This window comes from Moschus berezovskii, chromosome 8 (genome assembly GCF_049115385.1).
Source record: "Moschus berezovskii isolate FMDL1 chromosome 8, NW_MosBer_1.0, whole genome shotgun sequence".
NCBI lineage: Eukaryota > Metazoa > Chordata > Mammalia > Artiodactyla > Moschidae > Moschus > Moschus berezovskii.
Genome location: NC_142467.1, coordinates 93,568,757 through 93,595,207, shown reverse-complemented (window position 1 = coordinate 93,595,207; position 26,451 = coordinate 93,568,757). Strand labels below are relative to the sequence as shown.

The 26,451-nt window shown below is 50.7% G+C and overlaps 1 protein-coding gene across 3 annotated transcripts; it reads right to left on the bottom strand.

The window, feature by feature from the left end:
• Window positions 1–299: 299 nt before the first annotated feature.
• On the bottom strand, window positions 300–24,784 carry CHAF1A (chromatin assembly factor 1 subunit A). Of its 3 annotated transcripts, XM_088838898.1 has the most exons (17): window positions 24,474–24,603; window positions 24,024–24,277; window positions 22,472–22,590; window positions 21,888–21,938; window positions 19,726–20,588; window positions 13,885–13,941; window positions 11,059–11,288; window positions 10,865–10,925; window positions 10,430–10,498; window positions 9,212–9,438; window positions 8,503–8,671; window positions 8,270–8,350; window positions 7,786–7,878; window positions 6,823–7,075; window positions 5,790–6,280; window positions 1,426–1,522; window positions 301–932 (listed from the first exon to the last, which is right to left on the bottom strand). In XM_088838898.1, the coding sequence occupies exons 4-17, from the start codon at window positions 21,934–21,936 to the stop codon at window positions 832–834; spliced, it is 2,841 nt and encodes a 946-aa protein (XP_088695024.1). In that variant the 5' UTR covers window positions 21,937–21,938; window positions 22,472–22,590; window positions 24,024–24,277; window positions 24,474–24,603; the 3' UTR covers window positions 301–831. The 3 variants fall into 3 exon arrangements, with proteins under 3 accessions (XP_055285963.2, XP_088695024.1, XP_055285961.2); XM_055429986.2 differs by lacking the exon at window positions 22,472–22,590; XM_055429988.2 differs by lacking the exons at window positions 22,472–22,590; window positions 24,024–24,277 and having other exon boundaries at window positions 300–932; window positions 24,474–24,784.
• Window positions 24,785–26,451: the final 1,667 nt, after the last annotated feature.

Sequence of the window (26,451 nt, the reverse complement as noted above, 5' to 3'; positions counted from 1 at the left end):
TTCCAACAGTCGGAATTCTGCCAGAACCTCGCTGCCCCAGGCCATCGGTACATGCTCAGATGCCTCTGCTGGGCCCGTCACAGCCCTGTCCTAGGGCCGCTCCAGGGTCCAGTAGGTGCAGCGCCTGGCTCCACAATTCCTAGCTTCAGCACTCCCGAGGTTGGGAACACCCTCTGCCCACCTGCCAAGGGGCAGGAGGGGTTAACCAGCACAAGCACCTGCCGAGGATCCCCAGCCCTGAATGAGGTAAGCAGGGAGGCCAAGGACCTCCCAACAAAGAGATGGGACACAGCTTGTATGAAGCGTTGAACTTTAAACAAAGGCCACAGGTCCACGCATGGGGAACTGCAGGACGGACATTGGACAGCAGAGCGCTGGCCTCGGACCCAGGGCAGTGGACACACCAGGCATAGACACCATGTGTTGGAAGAGACGACAGACACGCCAGGTCGGGCTGGACGATAGTTTATACAGGTCCATGTCAGGTCCGGGTGCCGCGCCGCATCCGAGGGGCTTCAATTCATTCACAAGCATCTCGTTACTGCGCCTGCCCAGGGTCCATGGGGCACGACTAGGCCCTCCCCATGCAGGTCGTCACATCACAATAATGCTTTATTAAATGGCAGATTAATATGCAGCTTTGGGGGGAAATTTTTTTACAAATATCAAAAAGAACTAACCAAGTATCCTATATAAAACTTTCCAAACCTCCAGGGAGGTCTGCCAAGCAGGACAAAGTGCTCTTTACACAGGAGTCAGGACTTTCAAGTATCTGAGAGGCGTCGAGAATACCCTAACCATTCTACATACATACACGGGCCACTTGGGCACTCAGGACAGGCCAAGTGAGCTGGGGGCCACGAGGCTCTCACTGGTGTCCATCCCCACTGAACCCCTAGCTCCAGAAGTGGTTCCGCATGGGGCCTGGATGTCTGCAAGGCAAGAGAAGGAGGGGCTTCAGCCTTGGGTCCACTCTGGGGGAGGGCAGGCAAGCCATCGCCTTCTCACTGGGGCTTTGGCTGTGTTCATCCTGAGCCTGTGTGCTTCTGCAGCCCTGTCCAGCAGGCTTTGCACTTGACCCTCCCGTGGTAAAGATGAGGAAAGTGGACAGCAAGGCTCAGTGGCTGGCCTCAGGCTGGCTGGCCTCTGGCTCCCTGCCCTGGGGAAGTCTGGTTCAGAGGCCCTACACCCCCGCTCCCTGACACAGCTCCTCACCAACCCTCGGGTCTCTGGTTTCCTGAATGTAGCTTTCAAACTAGGGCAGGAGACCCGAGACCCACACCGCCATCACACCAGCCTGCCTGGCGCCTTTCAGGACCTCTTCCTCAGTCCCCATCACTCACAGGATGCGAGCTGGGGGGTGACTAACTGCCCCTTCCTTTCCCGGCTGGTTTGAAGGAAAAGAGGGTGTGGTACTCTGCTCACCCCCAACATCAGAGATGTCCATGATCACACAGTCGCCTTCCTCGTCGTCCTCCTCCTCTGTGTCCGCCTGGAAGCCATCCAGGTCTCCAGTGCCAACCTGAACAGACAAGGCACACTGTGTCAGCAGCAGCAGACAGGGTTGGTGTGACCCCCCTGCCACCCACTGCTGCATACCTGATCCCTCTCTGCCCATCCAGGAGACACTATCTGAAGAGTCTGATGAAAGTCAAAGTGTTAGTTGCTCAGTAGTGTCCGACTCTTTGAGACCCTATGGACTGGAGCCCACCAGGCTCCTTTGTCCATGGGATTCTCTAGGGAAGAATACTAGAGTGGGCAGTCATGCCCTCCTCCAGGGTGTCTTTCCCACAAAGGGATTGAACGCAGGTGTCCTGCATTGCAGACAGACTCTTTAAGGTCTGAGTCAGGGAAGTCTTAGTGTTTCAAGAGTTACGATCAAAGAAAACCTTAGGAGTACTCTCAAATGAACTAATTATTTACCTTCTTATAAAAATAATGCATTATTGTTTGCAAATTAGAATTTGGGGGGGGTCCTCTGCTTTGATTTGAAAAGGAGATGGACAAAGCACATGCTTTCTCTGAATTATTACCTGCTGGAATAAGTAGGTGGCTAAGAAGTTAGTTGGTCAGTGTTTTCTTCTCTGCCCAATAGCTTGGTCCCTCCGCCCAACACTTGTGAACTCTTTCCTCCACTGCCCACTGTGCCCAGTTCTGCCCACGTGGATGCCACCAGCGCCCCGAGAATGGGGGTCAGGAGGGGTGGGCTGTTCTCACTGCCTTCCACCAGAGGGGACAGAGACACAGAACGAGAAGCAACAGGACCGATCCGAAACACCACATGCACAAGAGCTGGCAGAGGCAGTGGAGCTGGGCTCCCTTCCAAGGGGCTCAACACCCTCCTAGAGCCCTTCTACTCTGTGAGTCTGCCTGGAAAAGGGACGACAGTACAGCGAGGCCGTCCGCTGTGCCCGCGGTCCCAGCCTGGCTGGTAGACAGCTTATGTTCACAGACCCCTCAGTTCTAGTACAGAAGCTCCAGGAGGGCTCCATGGGCATGGGCGCTGCTGGTAGGTGCAGGGCAGCTTCCAGGCACCTGCTTCAGAAGCACAGACAGTGCACTCTCCACCCCCCAGCCACGCAGGCTTGGGTCTGGTGAGCAAGGGGACAGGCGGGTCTCCTTCTAGCCTCCTCAGTTCTGGGCCTCCACACAGGGAGCCAAGTGTAGACGGATGAGGACTGCTCTGGGCCCACAAGCCCTCCATGGGAGGAACAGCAGCCCACAGCCCCACAGGCACATGACGGGTCTCAAGCCTCCAAGGTGAGGCTCCAGGATGGGGTCCCACGTGCTGGGCCGAGGGTTGTTGGCACCTGCAGCCAGGGGACAGCCCGACATGCTGCTGTCACTATCGCAGAGGGCACACAGCCGGCCATGCAGCCTTGGGAGTTAGGAAGACATGTCACCACCACCAAGCACTGAGGCTGGGAAGGACAGACGGAGCCCCTGTCCATGCAAAAACAGAACAAGGCAGAAGAGCTGAGTTGCCGGGGGGATGGACACATAGACCCACTCACTCACTCACACTTTGGGGCAGAAGTGGCCCCTAACAGCCGGCTCATGTCACTTGATCACGGTACTGTGTAAACCCATAAAGTATAATACTAGTTGGAACTCAAAATGAAAAGCTTCTAAAATTTTCATAAATTAAAAATCCCAACCCGATCTAAAATATTCATACACACTATCCACATTTTCCCAGGCCACCAACCCGGCCTTCAGGAAGTCTCCCCAGCTCCCGTGTTCTGCCTTGCAGGCCCTGCTCAGTGCATGCCCAGAGCTCTCTTCCAGCCTGCCGGTCCCAAACCACCAGGATTCTGCTGGAGGTGGTCAAGGTCTCACAGCCCCAGCCTCTCTTTTCAGCTGGGTGGCTGGGTCAGAGCATTCCAGTCAGAAAGACACAGGTGGAGTCTGCTCCTCCTTCCAGGTAAACGGGACTCCTCCCCAGGTAGACTTGGCCATCCTCATCACTGGCTGGCAGTGCAGCAGCTGTTCTGTGACCACAAAGACAAGGCCACAAACAGGCACGAGCAGCAGGAGACAGGAGGAGCCTGGCCCTAGACCACAGTGCTCACCAGCTCAGGACATCCTGTTGCTGCAGACAAACTTCCATGTGTTTACGGTCCCTGAGGCCTACATGGTCCCAGGGGACCAAGTGCTGTTACAAGCGAGGATATGGGATCTAGTTCCTGACTAGGGACTGAACCCTCGCCTCCTGCATTGGAAGCTTGGAGTCTTAGCTACTGGACTGCCAGGGAAGCTCCAAAACAGGGCTTTTAAAGTACAAACATTAGCAGCTACTCTCAGACCCACTGAATCAGGACCACTGGGGCCAGCACGCCCAGAACCACCGTATGTGTGGCCCTCTGTGAGATCCTGCCACACCTCAGAGCCCCTTTGAGGCCGTGAACGGGGAGAAGCTGAATAACACTGACTGCTATTCATGGGTGTCATCAGGTGAAATGCCCCATGTCACTGACTCTCACAGACCAACCCCTCTTACCTGGGGAGAGGGGCCCCCAGTTTATCGGGGAGCACTTTTTCTCAGTAAACAACAAAGCACCAAGGGCAGAGACCCACATCAAGTGCAAGAGGAAACAGGTGATAAGGGTTAACCCATCTTCTCCACATAGAAACGAAGACTGTGAGCACTTGAGTGGATGCCGTCGGAGGGGAAGAAGAGCAGAGGGGACTCAGCAAGGGGCTGTGGAGGGCTGATGAGGGCAGCAGCCCGCAAACCCTGCCTGGATTAGGACACGAAAGGGTCCTTCCAGTCCTGGCCACATTCACACTGGCTCCCCAGCTGGTTTCAACCTGAGCACCCACAGGTGCAGTCTTCTGAGACCGTCTGGCTAACGATGACGTTGACCATAAGGAGTTCTGCAACTCAGCACAGCTTGAACACATGAGCGCCTGTTCTGGGTCCAGGCCCAAGGAGGGAACTGTCTGTGGGGCTGGGTCCCTGACTCCTAACCAGGTGGGCGCTACTGTATCGAGCCGTGTCCACGGCTGACAGGGATGGGGTGGGGAGTGGCAGGAACAGCAGCCATGACTGCACAGGACTATCCTAGGCTCCCTCTTGCTGTGATAATTCAGGAAGAAGACTTCCGTCGCACTCAAGACCTCATCTGTGTGCAGGTGTCACTCCAGGAGCCAAACCCCTGCCCATCCTCCCCCACACATGTGGCAGGAGCAGGGGTGGGGGATGGGGAGCACACGCGGGCTCCCTTTTTTCTCCCTCACCCCCAGCCTCTAGCAGTACCTCCTGGAGTGACAGCACCCTAGGAGAGCCCAGATGTGAGTGAGAGACCAGCTCTCACCACACCCATCCCACCCTCATAAACTCGAGTCTCCGAGATCTTCAGCCACATGAGACACTGGCCTCAGTGAGGACTGGTGCCCACAATCAAGACCAGGCTTCCGGTGAGAGTAGCCAGGAGACAATAAACACATCACCTTCCCATGCCAGTAACAGAAACAAACATCAAACACGGACCAAGGCTGCGGCGGGGACCCAGCCTCCGTGTGTCCAGGCAGCGCAGGAGCCTTCGTTCTGGGGACCAGCGACTCTCAGGAAGCCCACCTGCCTCCAGGACAGGCGAGGCCCTCCCTATAGGTGGCCTATCTATATGGGTCCACACGCTTCCTCCTCCATGTGCCGTCAGGATCCAGTTACATGGCTGCTTCCACCATGGACTCCAGTCTGTCTCCCCTTTGATGGCGTTTTGCTCACCACTGTCTACAAGGCCTAGCAGGGTACCTGTCATGGAGTAAGCGCTTAGTAGCTGTGTTAAATGAACACGAAAACTAACTAAACAGAAGCTGCTGCACGGAACATTATTCAGCACTGAAAAGAAATGAGCTGTCAAACCATGAAAAGACAGGAAGAAAGCGTAAAGGCACACAATTAACTGAAAAAATCCAGTGAAAGCAGTAGGCCCAGTGGTGGCCCAGGGTAGAGGGAGGGAAGGACCAACAGGCAGCCCATGGGTGTGACGGCAGTGACATAGCTCTGTGTGACACTGTGACACCACACACGTCATCATACGTCTGTTCAAACCCACAGGACGCACAGCAGCAAGAGTGCACTCAGTAAACCTTGCAGTCTGGGTGAAAGGGGTGCATACACATAGGTTCATCAGCTGTGACAGCCACGCAGGCTTTGCTGTGCTGGGGAAACCTCTAAACCCACGCCTCTATTTTGGTCAGTTCTGTCACGTCAGTTTTGTTATAAATCTAAACACACCCTAAAAGGAAGGTTGCTACAAACTACAAGCCGCGTGGGGTCTCACCTGCCCGTCGTGCCGGCGCTTTTTCATGTACTGAGTGATGCACATACTGCCCGCCGACTTCCTCTTGAGCGAGATGGGCAAACCTTGGCCAGGCCCTGGGGCGGGGATGCTGCCACTGTCCTCCCTGGTGGCCGAGGGCACCGTGGTGACATAACTCCACTGGCAGGGCACAGGCAGGTGCTCCTGGGCGAAGCTCTTCAGCACCTGTGGGTGGACGTACCAGCACATCCTGAAGTCGGGCCTCTTCTCATACACCGAGTTCTCAGAAATAATCCGCTTGAGCCTGGCCTTGGAGGGCACGGCCGTGTCCTCGCCGGCGGTAGGGGTCTGCGGGCGGGCAGGGCCGGGGCTCGGGGGGCTGGCGGCACTGTGCTCTGGGCTGCCGGCGTCCCTGCTGAGCAGTCCTCGGCGGCAGCACTCCTGGAACTCCCGAATGATCACCTTGCTCCCATTCACATTCCCGTGCAGCAGCGGGAGCAGCTGGGCCAGGACTGGCGGGGAGAGGGGGCAGGGGGAGATGGAATGAACATGGCCCCCGGGAGGCTGAGACACAGTCTGCTTTGGGTGGCCTTGTCTTCCTCCTGGCTTACTGAGAGGTAACTGACACACAGCAGTGATTTGACTTACATCGCAAAATCACCACCACAACCACAGGTTTAGCGCAGGTGGCTGCTTAGGGGTGGATTTAAACACAGGAACTGCTCCAGGAGAGACTCTGGGAGGCCCACACTTCACAAGGCGGGACTGGTTGGAATAAACTGTCAGTCCTCACCTCCTGCATCTGCTTCCGTAGTAACTGCCCTCATGCACCCATTCTGAATGGCCCTCCCTGCTCTGAAGAGCTAAGAATGTGTATGACCATCAGTGAAACAGGAGGACTGAAGCAGCCACCCTGTGGCTCTCATGAGTGTCACAGAAAGGACACCTCCTCAGCAAGCACTGGCTCTGGCTGTTTCTTTGAAGAACTTGTGAGTTACCTGGCCACCCTCAGAGGGAGTCTCCCGCTCCACCCCCGCCCAGAGCTGGTGCTCACTCTGCTGGTCCCTCTTCTCTCTCTTTGAGGCCTTGGGTGTCTGCTCCTCCTCGGGGGGCACAGTCTCCAGCAGGCAGGCTGTGAACTGTTGCAGCACCTTCAGGTCAGCACCGCTGTCCTTGTCGGCCGCCCAGATGCAGCCGATCTTCACGGGCTGGAGAATGCGGAACCTCTTTCCCTTGGCCAGAAACTCATCCCACTCCTTGGCCTTCAGTTTCTGGCGCACCTTGTGATTTTCTGGGTCAGCACACTCCTGGCAAGTTAGAGAGCAGACGCTCGCTCAGGAGCCCTGCTCCCCAGTACCCTGCTCCCTCCTCTGGGAGGGTGAGAGAGCATATGGGAGGAGGGCAGAGCTTTTCACAGACTCAGGCCTGTGGATGGCACCTGACTGGGTGTGGATGGCATCTGATTGGTGATAACACAGGCGAGTGTTTTTAGACTGAATAACTGGCAACTTCACCCTCGAGTATCTCAGGTGCACTGGCCTTTCCAGCCCTCACTGGAGAGACACACGTACTTATTTTTATTACCTCTTCAGCAGACCTCTTAGCACCACTCTGTATTTTCTGCTAAACATGTGATCCTGAAGCTGAAATCACCATGCCGGACCTCTCCCACCTCAGAATGATGCCACTGTCTAAGCCAGATACGCTGTGGGCCTGACAAGACCCATCTGCCTTGCTGGTTGGAAATATATGAAGGACAAAAGGTCCCCAAGTGTGACTCTGAATCGGGTCACACCTGCCAGTCTCCCCACGACCCGGCAGGCCTTCAGAGCTCTGGAAATGGCTCCCTCAAGTGTCCCACCATCCAGCAGAACTGAGAAAGCTGGGGGGTGAGGCTGAGCCTCTGAGGAGCTAAGTCCACAAGGAATAGGCTGCACGGTGGGCCAGGACCTACGCAACCGCCCTCAGGTCAGCAGCCACCAAGGTCTGGCCCGATCACCTCCCATTCACCCCTCACCTCGGTCACTCCTTCATCCTCAGACAGGTACCCGTGGGGCACGAAGAAACCATCGTCCTCGTCCTCATCCTCTCCCATGTCATCGTCATCGTCCTCAAGAGAAGAAAGCACAGTGATTGCGTGTGGAAACAGTATGTGCTTTACTTACAATTCACCTGTGAACACGTAAAAAGGAAACAGCCTTCCAGTGCTTCAAGTGTCATTCCTACGGACACCCTGAGGATCAGCCAGGATCCCATTAACTAGCCCACTATACTCTGGTGGGGGTGGAGGGCCAGGCAGAACACAGATAAGTGGGGCCCAGAGTAAGGCAGCGGGTGTGGCAGGAGACAGGCAGGCCCACCCAGAATTATCTGGGCGCTGCCTGTCCACTACCAGGCAGGTGTCACCAAACAAGGTTTTCCACAAATAGCTACAAATCTGGTGTTGAAATGCTGTCTGAGGGAGCCCTCAGCCAGAACCTGTAGGCCCCTGCCATGCTCACCCCTTCGCTGTGGGAGAGGGACTCTCCCGGCTCCTCCTCTTCCCACTCCTCGTCACTGTCCACCTCGTAGTCAAGGAGGTCCTGAAGGCACACACACAGCAGTCACTGTCGTCTCCAGGGTCGCGACGGAATGGCAGAGCTAAAAAGCTAGAACTCTGTGGAGCCCCAGGGTCATGGGAGAAGGCCACACTGAGAAGGATACGCAGGGGTCGGAGCAGTGCCCACACACTCACCCTGTCCTGGGCCCAGGGGTCCCTTGGGCGGATGACTGTCGTCTTCTTGTTCCACGTGCCCCAGTATGCTGGCCGGTGGTTCTCAGAGAACTGCAGGAGCTTCATCCTGCCAAACTTTCTCCGCTCAGAAACGCTGTCCACTTTGCTGCTCTCCACAATCACCACATCGCTGGAGACAAAGCGTGGCTTAGAAGGCCCCTCCATGGTGCGCTCACCCACCACAACATCCTTCCTCCCGGGGTGGCAGGCCGTGGGCACTAGAGACGGGCAGCCCTAAAGCAGGCCGATGTTTACTCCAGGGACACAGCGTGAGAAGGAGAGAGGAACCAGAGAGGAACCAGACAGAAGCTGCTGCGCCACAGCATGTACAGAAGTGGGCATGTGAAAACAAGTACACTGGCAAGAGCTGGGGAGCAGCCCTCCAGGCAAGTGGTCTAGACGTCAGCTCCATCCTGGGGGGTGAGTCTGGGGACCCAGGAGAGGCAGCCTGCACTCCAGAGCCTGGACTTTCTGCAAGGCCACCTCACCTGAACGACTTAGGAGGTGAAGCTAGGAGAGAGCTGATGGAGCAGTGGAATCTGGGGCCTGAGGCCAGGGAGGGAGCTGACCGGTCAAGGCCAAGGGACTCAGCAATGACCAGGGCTCTGCTTGGCCACTCAGGACTCTCTGACTTCACCAAGGGCAATCAGCAGCTTCCCTTGGAACTAACCTGTTAGAGAGGTCTGTGTTCCGGTTAGATACCACAGTGGGCCCAGACTTGAGTGGCCGCCGGCTTTTCAGATCTTGCAGGAAGGAGAGCTCGCTGCTCTGCTGCTGGAGGAGCTGGTCAAGCTGGTCACAGAGGTCTTGATCAAAGGCAGCCCGGCACTGAGGGGCGAGGACCATGTGCTCTTTGATTTCGAAAGGGGCAAACTTCCCACAGGAACCGGCCAGGGTCTGAAACGCAGAAGGGATGTGATGGCACCACTGTGCCTACCATGTGACGGACCTGCATAGCAGATGATTAAAGAGGAGCCAGTGGACATGGGACCCAGTGTCAAAGGAGACACCTCACCAAGAACAAAAACCAAGATAATATAAAGAACCAGAGATCAGAAGAAAGTCAATCCTGCAATAACCTGACAAAAAACAGGAATTGGCAGAAAAAGAAATAAAATGATAAACACAAAGAGATGTTCAACTGCACCAAGAATCATGGAGAAACATAAAGAGAAATAACACAGTTTTTCTTCACCCATCAGTCAGGTCCAGAGAAGTGTGAGACACCCAAGCACTGTTGGGAGGTGGCGGTGGAAATCAATGGCAAGGGGGTACAAAGTATGATGCACCCACATCATGACACGGTACTGCAGCAATGAAAAAGAATGACCAAGGGCCAATGTGGCAAGAATCCAAGATACAACTCAGCAAAACAGTAGACAATAAATTCATAATTTGTTAGCGACATGAATACATAATAATAGGAGGGAGGGAAATGCTCAGTGAAAGACTTGGAAGGACACGCTTGCACCTCTGGAGCATGGAGGAGTGTGGGGACAGGTTTGTGGTTTTCACAGGCAGAGCCTGATCTAGAAGGTGACAGGAAGCAGAATCCTGTGCTGAATGAACCCCATGGGTTGTTTTACGCTCAATTCTGCGTAAATCTTATCTTGAGCAGACATCCCCTGAGGATGAAGACTGGATCCCAGCACAACCTGTATAAACACTCGGTAGTTTGAGCAAACGTGCCACTTTTTGCCTTTCTGAGCGCACAGTGGATGCTAAGAACTGAACCTCCAGATTCTATTGGAAATCAAAGCTCCCAAGGCCAGCGGACGTCCCTCTCAATGAAAGCAGAGCCAGCGGGTCAGAAGATGCCTCTTTATTTTTCAAACAGTAACAGCCTGACAGGGACCAAAATTAAAGCCAGAGGAAGCGGGTTGCTCACCTTGGGGGCCTGTGGGGTCTTTGGTTTCTGAAAGAACCTGGTGATTTCCGCCTTCTCAGCTTTAATGCGCTGCAATGCAAGAGAAGATGAGGGTGAGAAAGAAATAGAGAACTTTAAGCATGCAAAGGTCCCGTAACTGAATTCCAAGCATTTTTACGATGAAAGCATTAATTAATGCGAGTTAGCCAAACCCACAAATGGGTACCAGGCAACTCTGAAGGTTAGAGCTGCTCCTGTAGGCAGAGGGACCAGAGGAGGAGACAGCCAGCTGGACAGGGCTGGGCCAGCACCCAAACCGGCCTAGTTACAGGAGTGTCAGTCCTGCCCACCCCCCCCCACCACCTCAGGGAGGACATGCAATATCCAGCAGCAATCAGGCAGAAGCCCTGCTTCTCAAACACACAGGAAGGTGCGCGATCTAGAAACACATTCTACCTTTTCTTCTTCTCTCAACCGTTTCTCCTCTTCCTTTTTCCGCTTCTCCTCCAGCTTCGCCCTATGAGACATGACACTCAGTGACACCTACTAGCCCAGGTCTGAGCTGACGCCCGTGGAGGGGGGTGGGATAAGGTGACAGTGGGACTGGGCAGAGGGTGTGGGACCCCAGATGGAGGGGGCAGGGCACTCACTCCAAAGCCTCCTGGCGCTCCTTGCGTCTCTCCTCCTTGAGCCGCTGCTTCTCCGCCTTCTCCTTCTCATCCTTCTCTCGCTTCTCCCGCCGCTCCTTCTCCTTCAGCTCCTTCTCCTCCTCCCTCTTCTTCCTGGCCTCCTCCTTGGCCCTCTTGGCCTCCTCCCTCAGCTTCTCCTTCTCCTCCTTCTCAGCCCGGAGCTTCAGCTGCCTCCACAGACGCTCCTTATCCTGCACAGAGACGGCACACAGCTCAGCCCCGCGGGTGGACGCCGGGGAGGGCAGGCTGTGTGCAGGTGGACGGGGAGGTGAGAGGCCCGCTGGCCAGCACACGCACAGAGAAGGGAATATCTGGTCCACCACATCTCCTTCCGCCCTGAGAAAGGCCACGAGGATTGGCCAGCTGCCACAGGGCCTCCTGAGCGATTAACAATAAGATGTGTTTAAGACACCATTTTCAAGTGTGGAATGAGGGTCAACTTTTACTTAATTAAAAAAAATGAAGCCCTTCTCGGATGCCTACATGCAATACCCGCTGTTGGGTCAGAGTAACATTTATTTGCTCAGAAAAGCGTGGTAAAATAAAAACACATTTAAAACACCTGTAGGTTTTGCCTCCCTGCCCTCAAAACAAAAACATTTTCCTGGGGCTTCCCTGGCGGCTCAGTGGTTAGTACTCTGCACTTTCACTGCAGGGGGCACAGGTTCCATCCCTGGTCAAGGAACTAAGACCTGGCATGCCACAGCCAAAAGACATTTTCTTTCCATTCCCTCTAAAACTCTTCTAGACAACAGGGTTTATTTTATTTCTCTTGAAATGGGAGAGCAGGATGAGGCAAGGCTGGGAAAGCTGACAAGTTTTAAAACAGTGGGAAACAGATAAGAACACATTAAAAAACATAAGCAAAAAAACCTTTTCAATCCGTAAAGCCATTTCTCAAAAGAAAACCTTTTTTTTAAAAACCATTTCTCAAAAAACCAAATAAACATTTTTCAGGATCTGAGAAGAAGGTCAGAAGGTAAGAAAAGACATTATGATATCCATGACAAGGCCTGGGCCTCATCACCAGCAGGAGGAAACCAGTGGTTTTTCTGAAGCATGAACATCTCATTTTATCAGTTCCTCATTCCCAAGAATTTGTATGTGGCCTGGAGTACTGAGTTATTATATAGCGTGGCATTCACACTGAACAAGTTTCAGCTCTCAGACAGAAGGGGTGGTACCTCTAACATGGTCAGTCATGTTGGAGGCTTTGCGACCCTCTGGACGGTAGGCCACCAGGTTCCTTCGACCATGGGATTCTCCAGGCAAGAATACTGGAGTGGGTTGCCACTCCTTTCTCCAAGGGATCTTCCCAATCCAAGGATTAAGCACGCAACTCCTGTGTCTCCTCCTGCACTGCAGGCAGATTCTTTGTCCACTAAGCCACTGAGGAAGCCCTACCTTCTCACAGCACTGGGTAATTCTCCAGGACAAGAACCATCATAGGCTTCCCACCTTTGGCAGAAGCCCAACAGCTCAGCTCTCCATCTGGGTCTATGATTGTGCCTTTGTCCCTAGAGAACACCCTGCCCTGATCAACCTTTGCTCCCTACACAAAAGCCTTGGAGGCACGCTGACAGAGACCTGAGAATGTCCTTGCCAAATGTCCTCATGGGACACTTGGAGCAGGGGCTTGAGTAACTGATCAAGTAACAGGGTGAGGAAACCAGCAGCAATTGTAGAGTGGTGAGGAGGGCGGGGTCTCCTCCCTGCTAACTGCGAGGATAGGAGGCTTCTGGAATCAGGGATAAATCAGACCTCTTCAGCCACACCTGCCAAGCAGGTGCCTAGTTCTGAAATTCCAACAAAGAATGAGATAAACTTTCAAAAAGACATCAGGAGCACTTCCCTGGTGGTCCAGTGGTTAAGACTTTGCTTCCAATCCAAGGGGGTGAAGGTTCAATCCCTGGTTGGGGAGCTAAGATCCCACATGCCTCTGCGGCCAGAAAAAAAAACAAACCCCGAAACATAAAACCAATACTGTAACAAATTCAATAAAGACTTAAAAAACATTAAAGCCATCAAACCTGAAACACAAAAATTGAATGCGGCCATAAGGCAGACAGCACAAGAAGCACCTGATGAGCACACAGTCCACCATCACGGGTGCCCCTTCCCTGAGCTGGTGCTGACAGGGGAGGAGTACATGACCTTTGCAATTCACTTGGTAAGAAAGAAGGCCCCCTGCACTGCTGTGTGAAACAACGTGACCCCCCAGATAAAAGAAGACTCAGCAGGGAACCCCTTTACAGTAATCACCCATCTGGTTTAAGGGCCCTCAGAAGGGGTGTGACTTCGATCTACCTGTAGGAGAATGGGGTGCAGGAAGAGGAATTGGGTTCTTTTTAAGGCAATTTTAAATTACAATGGGGGGGACTTCCCTGGTGGTCCAATGGCTAAGACTCCAAGCTTCCACTGCAGGGGGCATGGATTCAATCCCCGTTCAAGCAACTAAGATCCCACATGCCAAGTGGCTCAGCCAAAAAACAGAAAAAAAGACAAAGAAAACCCTACAATGGGGATGCCTAACTACTATGACAATACTGATTCAAATAAAAGCTTAAAAAAAGACCACAGGCGAAACCTCAGGATTCAGCAAAGCTCAGAGTGATGCAAGCTACAAACATGAGGCCCAGTTATGTAAAATGAAGCAAGAACCAAAATGCTGCCCAGGACGAGCAGGGGAAAGTGAAAACTGGGTCAGAGCCATGCAAAGGGCTTTGCTGCCCATTTACTGTGCAGAGTGCAGCTGGGGAACTTGCTACTTCAGGGGACAAACCTTACCCTTTGCAGTTTCATCTTGTTCTTCTCTGCAGAGCCTCTGACCAGTTTCTTAGTTATCTGAAAGGAAAGACACTGAAATGAGAACACGGGCTGTTTCAATCACTTTAACATGTTTAACACACTCAACTGTCCTTGGGGGAAGGTCTGGGGGTGGGGGGCAACACTTTGCAAAACAACAATGAAAACCTTTCTGGGTGACAGTTCCAGCAAACAGAACCAGAAGGTCTTGGCTGGGTCATAAGCTCCAATGAAAGCACATGGAGATATTAAGGGAGGCCGGAAGGCAAATGACCAAAAATGGAGGCCAAGTTTGGTATCAAGAGCCACAGGCGGGGCTTTGGCACTGGGGAGACACAGAGCAGCAGGCCTATAAGCAACTGTGGAAGCCGAATCCTGAGTCCTGCAGACACGCAGCCCTGCACGGCTGCCCCTTCTACTCTTCCCCAAGAAGGCTGACAGTGGAGGTTTTCTATGACTCCAGGCACACCTTGCTTGCTTTCGCTTCTAAGATAACATGTTTAAAAAAAAAAATTGAAGGTTTGTGGCAACTCTGCATTGGGCAAGTCTTATCAACACCATTCACCATATTCCCAACAGCATTTGCTCCCTTTGTGTCTCTGCGTCACGTGTTGGTAATCCTCAAGTTTCAAAAGTTTTCATTCTTATACGTGGTATGCTGATCAGTGGTCAGTGATCCTCGATGTTACTATTGCAAAGACCATGACTTGCTGAGGGCTCAGACAATGGCAGTTTTTGCAGTCAAGTTTTTCTTTTTTCGGCCATGCTGTGCAGCTGCATGTGGGATTCTGGTTCCCTGACCAGGGATTGAACCCACTTCCGCTGCAGTGGGAGAGCAGAGTCTTCACCACTGCATCATCAGGGAAGTTTCACAATTAAATATTTTTTTAATTAAGGTATGTACTTTTTAAAGATATAATGCTACTGCACACAGCATAGTGTGAACGTAACTTTTACATGCACTGGGCAACCAACAGAGCCACGTGACTTGCTTTACTGTGACACGCACTTTATTGCAGGGGAATCTGGAACCAGATCTGCACTAGCTCAGAGGTTTGCCTGTCATTTACAAATCAATACCATGTGACTCAAGGAAGACGTGTGTGGGCTTGGATTCCTGTGGGCCACAAACTTGTACTCCTTGCCCAGTGAGGCTTTGCCTCTTAGAACATAGCGTGAACGTCCAGGATAGAGTCAGCTGGCCAGAAGTGGTGATCCGGTCCAGAGCCCCTATGTTCTAGAGCACAGGGTTCTCAATTGCCCTGCTGCATACTGTGCCTGGGCTGCAAGGACAGACCAAGACTCATGGCTGGGCTTCCTCACCATACTGGCAAAATGGCCCCATCTCTCTCAAAACTGTCTGACATACTGACAAAACTACATGAAAACAGTGCTTTCTCTCTTAGGGCAGGAAAGCCTGGCCCTAAGACTTCCTACAGATTAACACATACAGATAAGTCACCTTTCTTACTCGGGACACACTGAGTCTTTTCTGGACCAAGACTTCCCTCAGGAGAGGGCTGAGCCTGGTCATGTGAAAGCCATGTGACTGGCAGAGTGCTCAACCCTGTGTCTCTAAGCCAGGTGCCCACAGAAACACGAAAGCTGTCTAACCAAGTGCTTAAGAAAAAGCATCCACTTCTCCAGCATCCACTCTGCCTATCAAACCTGCGGACTTCACCCCCACAACAAAGGACTAGGTAGCAGGGTTTGGAAGGTGCTTTATCTGTCACTGTCCTTTGTATTCAAAGAATACAGTACCAAATGTGACCGACACACCCTGCTGTACCAGGGTGTTTGTGGAGGAAGACGTGTTTGGTCTCGCCCATACTTGCTGAGATTCAGCTGCAGAATCAGGCCCCTTCCAAATCTTACCCTGTGTTGTGAGTCCAGGAATAAAAGAGTTCACATGACTACCAGGAGCTGGCATCATGATACCCAACAATCACAGCTACTGCAATTTAACTTAAAACTATTATCTCTTCTGCTTACCAGACATTTAGATAAACCTTCAGTTCAGTTCAGTTGCTCAGTCGTGTCCGACTCTTTGCGACCCCATGAATCACAGCACACCAGGCCTCCCTGTCCATCACCAACTCCCGGAGTTCAATCAAACTCATGCCCATCGAGTCAGTGATGCCATCCAGCTATCTCATTCTCTGTCGTCCCCTTCTCTTCCCGCCCCCAATCCTTCCTAGCATCAGAGTCTTTTCCAGTGAGTCAACTCGTAGCATGAGGTGGCCAAAGTATTGCAGTTTCAGCTTTAGCATCAGTCCTTCCAATGAACACCCAGGATTGATCTCCTTTAGATTGGACTGGTTGGATCTCCTTGCAGTCCAAGGGACTCTCAAGAGTCTTCTCCAGCACCACAGTTCAAAAGCATCAATTCTTCGGTGATCAGCTTTCTTCACAGTCCAACTCTCACATCCATACATGACCACGGGAAAAACCATAGCCTTGACTAGACAGACCTTGGTTGGCAAAGTAATATCTCTGCTTTTTAATATGCTTACTGAACAGCTGTAATTTTATCTTCTTGACATTTGGCCTAAGTATTTATAGAACTCTTTCAAAATACAGGCCACACATTTACTTACCTGAAAAGTGTTACTGTTTAGCAACTCGGTCATGTCCAAATCTTTGCAAGCCCATGGACTGTAGCCCGCCAGGCTCCTCCATCCATGGAATTCTCCAGGCAAGAATACTGGAGTGGGTAGCCATTCCCTTCTCCAGGGGATCTTTCCGACCCAGGTATTGAACCTGTGTCTCCTGCATTGGCAGGTGGGTTCTTTTACCTCCTTGAGACACCAGGGAAGCCCTATCAGAACTCAGCTACCAAAAATAAGACCCAGGATTCTAGTATGAGGTTAAAACAGATACATCAACTACCCAAGAGTCAAGACATATATAACCACATCTGTACAGTAAAATTCCTGCACTTTATTTGGGAGAACTCCAGAGCCCCCTCGGTCTGGTGTGATACAGAAGGAGGTCTAACTTCTAAGCCCAGAGCAGGTGGGAGGAGCAGCAAGGTGAGGAGAGGGAGGCCTCACAGCAGCTAGTACCGTGACAGCAAAGGAGGGAGAGCAAGCGGAGGGGAGACATAACTCTAAGTGCCCCAGGCGTTGGGGACTGTCAGCATGCAGACACTGATATGACCAGTGCTGTGAGCCTGTACTTCTGCTGAACAACCACCCAGGGAAGCTCAGGACAATTATCATCCATCAAGGCTGAGAGTCAAGAGACGATAGAAATATCTGTTGGGACTCCCCTGCTGGTCCAGTGGCTAAGACTCAGGGCTCCAAGTATAGGGAGCCTGGGATTTGATCCCTGGTCAGATCCCGCATGGTGCAAACTAAGCATTCTCATGCCACAACTAAAGATCCCACATGCCACAATGAAGATAACTGGAAAATCCATCGGGCTGCAACTAAGACCCAGTGTGGTCAGGTAAATACTTTAAAAAAAAAAAATATGTCAACGAGAATGACTGTGGAAACTGCAGTTTATCCACACCATCACACCATCTGCATACAGTATAGCAGTTAAAAAGATATACATCTTCCCATCCCGGTGTAAAATACAGTTAAACATACCCTGGAATAAAAAAGAAACATACTGACAGTCCGTGGCTCACGTAAGGTAACAAACTGATACTGTCTGTTCCCAGGGATGCGCACACACACCACAGAGCAGTGTGAGGCACTAGAGCGGCAGCCCGGGGGCAGGAACACGCCAAAAGGGGCTGTGACGGCGCACGGATACTGTTTCAAAAACAGAGCATTTAATGCTTGTATAATTTAAATTACCATAGTTTAATATAATTTAAAGGGTTCCAGCAACTGTACAGAGGCAAGGCATAGATTCCAGTAACACCACTGTATCCACAGTCCTCGAGGGAACAAACATCTGAGTCATCAATAACCTGGACTAATCACACATGTCTCTGCAAACAAACTGGAGAAACAGCTCTATCCCAGGTGGTAAAAGCTCTGAGGCCAAACAGCCACGCTTTGGCTAGTCAAGAGACCTGGTGTTATCTAGAAAAGTTGTTCCTAAGTGTTTTTTCAAAGTCAGGCTCTCTAGATGAAGGGACGGCATGATCTGCATTTAAACGAGCTGGATCTCCCCCTCAGCCAGACATGCATGCACCAGCTAATGTTTGGGGGTTCCCAATGCAGATTTATGATAAACAATTCCAGGATAAACTGAGCCAAATAAAAACCACACACATGACACGGGAATAAGAAATAATCGGCAAGCCTTCAGCGAGCTTCTGCCTACAATCTGGAGAAGAGAAGGCAGAGAGAAAATGGAAAAAGAAAATAATTCCCCACAGTAACAGGGGTCAGGAAGAACCTGGGTCCACAGCAGGGAAAGCTGTTAATGTTAGGTACCAACCACAAAAATCAACCACTCAGGAAATCCAGCATTCCTGAAAGTGAGGAGATAAACCAGAAACTGAGTGTATGAGGCCATTGGGCATCTCCTGGTGCTCACTCCATTTCACTCTCACGCTTGTGGTGTCACCCAGTATCAGGGGGCTCTACCCCATGCTGTGGGTGACTGGGGTAATTCTGTGCCACAGGCTGGCAGGGAGGGTTGAAGGCCTCACCGCGTGCAGCGTGAACTGTTTGCAAAGCTGAGTGATAACACTGTCTTCTAGAACATCTAAAACCCCAAGCCTGTGTATGGAGTCAGATCGGGGTCTCAGAGGCAGGATTTGGTAAACTCAGCACACCTGGTTCATGTACTCAGCATTTAGGCTGATGCACAGGAAGTACCGTTGCTTTGCGACAAGCCCCAGCAGCATGGCCTCCCAGTTCTGGGACCTGACTATGGGCATAAAAACAAACTTAAAAAACAAAGTTATGAAGGAAAATGAAAATGTGTACATGTCCTGTTCTCCAGGCTCACTGGCTGTCACCAGTCATGTGACAAAGTAGTTCTACAAAGCAGAAGCAGCAAGGATTCTGTGAGACTGGAGGGTCAAAATAGAACAAGATGGCTGATGGCATGGGACCCAGACTCAGGTTCTGAGAGTCTGGATGATGGCTCAGATGGGAGTTTAAAAGCCAAGTATTTCAGTCTGACACATCTAGAAACTCAGAAGAAAAAAAGATGACCCTGGACTTGATTGATATTTTGTGAACCTAAAGAGGAAGCCCCATTCTCCAATCTCCTTGAGAGATAAGAGTGATTACCAGCAATGACTGTATGACTCTTGTGCTGGAATAGGAGGAGTGCCTGGAGCTGAAGCTAAAGGCTGACTTGAAGAACTTCCCTGGTGGTCCAGGGGCCGAGACTCTGCGCTCCCAATGCATGAGGACCCGGGTTTGATCTCTGGTCAGGGAACTAGATCCCACATCCCGCAACTAAGAGTTCACGTGCTGCAACTACAGATCCTGCATGCCACAACAAAGATCAAAGACCCTACATGCTGCAACTAAAACCCAGTGCAACCAAATAAACATCTAAAAAATATATCTATATATATATAAAGGCTAACTTGAGGACCACAGCCATTAGTCACCACTGTAGCTAAGGTGACCAGCACCATTATTTAAGTGTGAACAAGACTACCAGGAAGGCACGGACACACACACTGGTACACATCACAGTATGCACAAAAATGAACAATCCAGTGGCTCTCGATATCAGAAAGAATTCTGCACTGGACCTGCCCAGGTCACAGGAGATCATCTGTGGCCGCACTCACTCAGCCACTAGCCAGCTGGGCAACACAGGATCCCTGGGTGAAGAGTGAGGGAATGGATGGAAGCCTCTAGGTTCAGGCAGCACTGACTTGGGGGAGGTACTCACTCTGCAGATGGGTATGGAGGCGGGGCTGGGGTTGGGGCTTGTATGCAGCTTTGTGGGCACAGACTGCCCCTCGGGGGAGCTGGTGGGAGAGGACGAGCTCAAGGACGAGTGGCTCAGTGCCAAGTCCTCTTCTGGGCTGGACTCCGGTGTCTCGCTCTCAGAAGGCACAGCCTGGCCGGGAGGAGTGGCGGGAGGAGAACTGGCTGGCAGTCTGGGGGCCAGGATATCCTGCAAGATGACCACGGGCATCTTCCCCTTGAACAGGATGCCCCCAGCTTTGCTCCAGCCTTCCCAGTCCTTCTCAGAGCACATGCTCAGGCCACCAGTCAGCTCGGGACAGTTTTGGGGTGAGCCCCTCTGTGCGAGTCCCCTCCTGTCTGCACCCCCTGAGTCAGCACCCCCTGCCTCTGTCTTGCACGGAACTTCTGAAAGGGCCTCTTCGGGACTCGCCAGCTCGTCCTTCTGACCGGCCTTTGGCAGCCCCCGTTCGTCTCCAGCTTTGTCTGGGACTCCATTTATGCTCTTCTGAGTGGGGGAGGCTGCAGAATTCAGTTTACTGTGGCCCACCATGTTGTCCGGGGGGTCGCTCGAGTCCTCTGTCAAATCGATTATGACCACAGCCTGGCCAATACTGGTTTCAACTTGACTTCTTAAAAAGTTATCTAAGGGTCCCTTCCCATTGACAAGTTTTGGCCTAAAATCTATGTCAGAACCCATGTGACAGTTCTCCAAGTGGTCCAAAGAGGTTTCTAAGTCATGGATTTGAGTCTGCACAGGGCCACCCCGAGAGCCCCCTGTGTCGTCCAAGCCATCGTCAATTTTCTCCTTGGGGACAAGATTCAGGCGCTTGAATGGCAGTCGGGCTGAAACCAGAAGAGAAGGAGGACCTCTTTTAAGTGATAGTGTGAGAGTGACAATCAATATTTTAACATTCCATGTTCTCAAAAAATGAACAACCTTGATGTACTTGGGGGTGGGGAGGATATCTAAAGTTTAAAAAGGGATTATCTTTTCACTGGATATGAATTTGAGCAAACTCCAGGAGACAATGAAGGACAGGGAAGCCAGGCATGCTGCAGTCCATAGGGTTGCAAAGAGCTGGACACGATTTAGTGACTAAACAAGTCTTTTCATTATGGACTTTTCCAACAACCTAATTTAAAGCAAAAACAAATGAACAAAAACACAAAAACAAAAAAACAAATGGAAAAACTTTCCTACAGAGTCTGCCTGTACTCAAACACCCAAACATCTTATTAACTACTTTCTAATGTAGACCAAATACATAAACCTGTTCTGGCTTAGTTTATAAGATGATCATGCCCTTAGATTCTACGGTTTGCCCCTAATCCTTTAACCTTGGAAGGCGGCTGTCCTTCATACAACTCCTACCAACACCAATCTTGCTGTCAGTCATGACAGAAGGCCAGCTGCTACCGGGGAACCAGATAACCAAGGTTTGAAAACCAAAAGCCATCCTTTTTATATAGTCCAGCCACTAATCTGACCTAAGGGTAAATTCATTCCTCCCTTTTGCATGAAAGGATTTTGAGACACTTCCTGTAAAAAGGTGTTCAACCAGGGACAGCTGTGCCTGCCAGGGGACATCTGGCAACATCAAGAGATGCTACTGGCTTTGACAACTTGGGAGCAGAGGCTAGGATGCCTGTGAAACTCTCTCCAGCCGTGGTCCCCAGCCTTTTTGGCACCAGGGCCAGGTTGCGTGGAAGATAGTTTTGCCAAGGAGTGAGGGTGGGGGGGACAGTTACATTTATTATGCACTTTATCATTATTACATCAGTTCCATCTCAGATCATCAGGCACTAGATCCCAGGGGTTGGGTACCCCTGCTCTACAGTATATAGAAGATACAGTATATTTTTCCTCCATGAGAAAAAATATTACAAAGTCAATATGCTGGAATCCTGCTGTAAAAGCAGTAATCTCTGCATTTGGTCCTGGGAACGGCAGGCAGTGAAATGGGTTTCCCAGATTCCAAATGTAAGATGCAACTGTCTTCTCCCCTCCACCCCCTTGATGTTTCTGATGAGGACCCCAGGAGATGGCCTGCCTCTGCTCAAGGGAAATGAAAAATATAATAATTGAGAAAACAATGAAAGACACAAACTAGGAACAAATATTTAACCCATTCCCAGAGTTACCTTGTATTAACTTCTTGACTGGAAAAGCTGGCCTGTCTTTGCAATCCATGGCTGTGAATGAACGTCAAAGGATATGTTATTAAGTGCTGGAAACAACAGAGCAGAAAATACAGTACCTACTATACAAAGTGGTTGTCCAGTGGGGCTGATTTGGGTACTCCCACCCCCATCCTTGGGCTTCCCTGGTGGCTCAGTGGTAAAGAATTTGCCTGCCAAAGCAGGGGACACAGGTTCGATCCCTGGGTCAGGAAGATCCCCTGGAGAAGGAAATGACAACCTACTCCAGTATTTTTGCCCGGGAAATTCCATGGACAGAGGAGCCTGGCAGGCTACAGTCCATGGGGTCACAAAGAGTCAGACACAACTGAACAACAACAAAAGACATTTTTGGTTGTCATGACTGGAGAGAGGGTGTTACCAGCATCAAGTGGGTAAAAGGGACAGGAACACTGCTAAATACCTCACATTGTGCAGGACAGCTCCCCACCACAGAGAATCATCTGACCTCAACTATCAGCAGGCTGAGAAATTCTACCCTGAATGCTGTCACATCTTGTTTTATTTCCCTTGAGCACTTAGCACACCTGAGACTTTTGTGTTTCTGTCTCTCCCCCCATCAGAACACCAGCTTTGTGACAGTACACAGACTTGTTCCACACATGGGCTCAGGGCCTGGCAGGTAGTAGGAAATCAAGTAAGGAAACTAGAGATGAGAGAAAACATTGTATCAGCTGATTTTACCATAATAGGAGCCCAAACATTCTTCTCCAATCCAACCCCTCCCCACCAACACTTCTGTACAATTGGTATAGGGCTTATTTTCTCTTAAAATAGGGTTTATAAAAGGTGATACAATTTAAAGCATCTCAAGCCTGCCAAGTTGGAGCTGAAGCACAGTCAAGAAATTATAAGGAAGGATATTTTCCTGCACAGCGGGGAAAGAAATACGCAAAAAATAAAAGGCATAACAGTATCAAAACTGGTACAGAAATGACCATAAAAAGAACTAAGTCCTTGAATAAATATCTTCAAATGGCTAGAGTAAGTTGAGAAGCTGACATCTGCTAGATCTGGCTTGGAAAAGTCTAGTTATTTTGTCTAATCTGCATTCTCTTTTTAAGATACCTACGAGTGAATATTTTAAAAAATCAGATCCTGGCTTTCTAAAAAAACTCAACTGCCTATAGATGAACCTACTCTACCCGCTTCCAAACTAGAAATTCAAGAAAGGTACCCAGAAGACATTTCCTTTCTTCCCATTTCAAGATAGTACTATTCCCAAGTTTTCAGCTATTAAAATCATGAACTCCTCCCCGACCCCCCACCCCCGTTGAAGGATACACAATCTTTAGCCACTTAATTTTCAGACAATCACAAGGATTTATTGGCATGGCCCTGAGTCACCAGCTTTGATGCAAGCAGAACAGAGGGATCCCATCAAGGGACTCATTCTATTCAAAGGTATATGTGCAATTAACAAACATTTCTGTACAAACTTACCACTTCTTTTTATTCTGAGAGTATATCCCTCCTAATTTTATCTGGCACTAAAACATCCTCCCCTTTTAGGATAGCCTGGTCATAATAACAGAAGGTGCTTTGTAAATTTCTTAAACATCCATACTGGGTCCAATGACTATCCATGACAATCAGCCCCAACTTTATATGAATTCTCTGTCTCTTTGAAATCCCAAAGTCTGGAAACAATTAGCAGTGCTTCTCAACTAGGGGGCACCTTGACAGTGGATACATTTTTGGTTGTCCCAGATGAGAAGAAGGGCTTGCTACTGAGATCTTATGGATGGAGGACAGAGGTGCTGCTACAGTGCACAGGATGGCCCCCAGTGTCAACAGTGCTGAGGCTGAGAAATGCTGAACTAGATTAGCGGATGTCCCTACCGACACTTAATTACTGGGCACCTACTATGTGTCAAGCACTGCGCCAAGTCCTGGCGGCAAAATGGGAGTGGAGCAGGGGAGACAAGCCGTCTGGTCCTCCTCAGTTCGCCATCCCATGTAAGGGGCCTGCCAGGCGCCAGAAAGCCTCCTCACAAGACACAGGAAGGAAAAAGATAGGTATTCCTGCATATCCCGCAGCATCAAGAACCCGGGAACCCTACCACCCGGGCCTCTTACCTGGGTTGGCCCTGACCCTTAGACGGAGCTGTTCCGGTACCCCGACCCCGGATCTCAGTTTCCCCATCCGGCCATAGCGCCGCTGCAGGGTCCAACTTGTCCGGGGGACACAAACGCACTCGGTAACCAACAATTCCGGCCCTTTCGCCTCTTTGGGTCTCAGTTTCCCCTCCGGGCTACACACACACCCGTCACCGCAAAGCGCTCTGGAAGGTCGAACTGACGTAAAAGCGCCGGAAAAAAAATGGTCGCGGCTGCAACAATAACGTCAAAGGGATGCCCTTCGGGTCGCAAGGCCCTTCCCCGGGGTTCTAACGGCCCCAGGGACCGAACGCCAGATGCAGAGCAGTGGGCCCAGGCCAGGAGGTCAGTCCGCCCCCAACCGCCGCTTCGGCCCACACAGGCCGCGCGCCGCGACCCCCCAGTCCCTCAGCGCGGGCTGGAACCGACCTGCAGCCTCTCCCCGGGCGCCCGGCGCCCCACACTCCGGCTCCTCCAGCATTGCGCGGGCGACGTCTCGAGTTCCCCTCAGGCGGCGGAGGAGCGGGCTCCGCTCAGGCGGCCGCTGCTGCTCGCCCTCCCGCCCGCGCCGCTGCTGCCGCGGCCGCCGCGCTCGTATTTGGCGGGAACCGCGGCGACCCCCGCGGCCCACACGGCGATTGGGTGATGCCGCGTCACGTGACGGTCCTACTCGGGAAGAGGGGAGCGCCGGGAGCATCATCGCGAGAAACGAGGCTTCCATTCCTTCCTTGGCTCCCCTATTGATATTCCAGCGGAGGGCGGAGCTTCCTCACGGTGGCCTGTCATTGACGGGCAGTGGGTGTCCTGCGATTGGTGATGGGTGATGTCAAGTTGAGTGTTCGACACAATGATTGGCTGGACCCGTGCGATCTGTCTGTGGGAGGCGGGACGGCCAGGCTCCTACGTCACGACGAAACGCGTTACGCAGTGCGCAGGTGACAGCCTGAAACTGCGATTTTGCTGAAGACTAATTTTTTTATCCTAATTGCACATAGGTTGGATATAGCCACAGTAATTAAAATTATAATTTATATAAGCAATAAAAGCAAAATAAACTTTGGGCATCGCTTCAAAAGTATTTGAGATGCGATATATATATTCAGAGGAAATGAATGAAATAGATATTTCTTGTTTAATCCTCAGGGTTTTGCACATGCTGTTTCTTCGCCTGAAACACTTTCCATAGCTCCTTCCCTAGTTGATTTATACCTAAGTTTCAGGTCTTAGATTGAAATCCCAGGGGAGCCTTTCTTCCCCAGCCCCCAAGATGAAGTTGCTACAACACTGTTCTTTTTCTTGGAACAGTTACAGCTTGTGTTTGCTTATTAGCATGTTCTTGGCTAGTGAATTCATTTCTGTTTTTATCGTCAGCTCCATGAGGACAGGAATCATTTATCACAGTATCTGCAGGACCTACTGGTGACTTATTCATTAGTAGGTACCCAATAAATACTTGAGTGAATACACAAATATCATTTGATTGAACTGTGTGATCACGTCAGTTAAAAGCTTCACGTGGAACAGATACCTTCAGAGTCAGTCTTCGAGCCTTAGAACAGGTTTTCTTCAGCACCAATTTACTCTCTCAAGCAAAGCAAAGTGAGAAGCAAATAATTAATTTAGTCCAATTTCAGAATTCTATTTATCTTGTAGATTGGATAATTACATCAGTAGGGTTAGTTGAAAATAATGTAGAAAAATAGGACATCTCTTTGGGCAAGTCATGTCTTACTCAAGGTCTCAGTTTCCTTGTCTAAACCTTTAGGATATTTTCCTTTCTTGCTCTGAGATTTTGTCACCTGAAATTATTTAGGCTGGTGGATCACCATTCAGGGCACCCATCAAAATCACATGGGAGGTTTTTCACACTATTCATAATAGCCCCATCAGGATCTTAGGGAAAGAGGTTGGGACATGCATATTTTAAAGCAATCATCTGATCTAGTCCAGTACCTTCTGTAGAGGCACTTGTAAACTTTCAGCAATCCTCTGCTATACAAAATCGCTCAACTCTGTCAGAGATTTCAACACTGAAGTTGCAAGCACTTTAGCTCCTTTCACTTTATTGTTCTTACAATTTGTAGTCAGACTTGTTATCCATTGTGCAACTGGCCCCAACCCTGTTCTTCTTTTTGGATTCATTTACTCATTTTGATTCATTCTTAACTTTCGATTCATTCAACAAAAAACAGCTGATGAAAAAAAAATCAATAGCAGTAAGCATGTATGAATCTGAGAAGCCTTCCTGGAGGAGGTGACATTACAAATAGAGTTCTTTTATGTACAAGGGATGGGAGGAAAGACTGGGGGGAAATGAGCAAGAGAGGAATAATGTTAGCAAAGCCCATAGGCAAAAAGGATCATGGGTTATAGAAGTCAGAAAAGGTGATCGGGCCAAATTTTACAA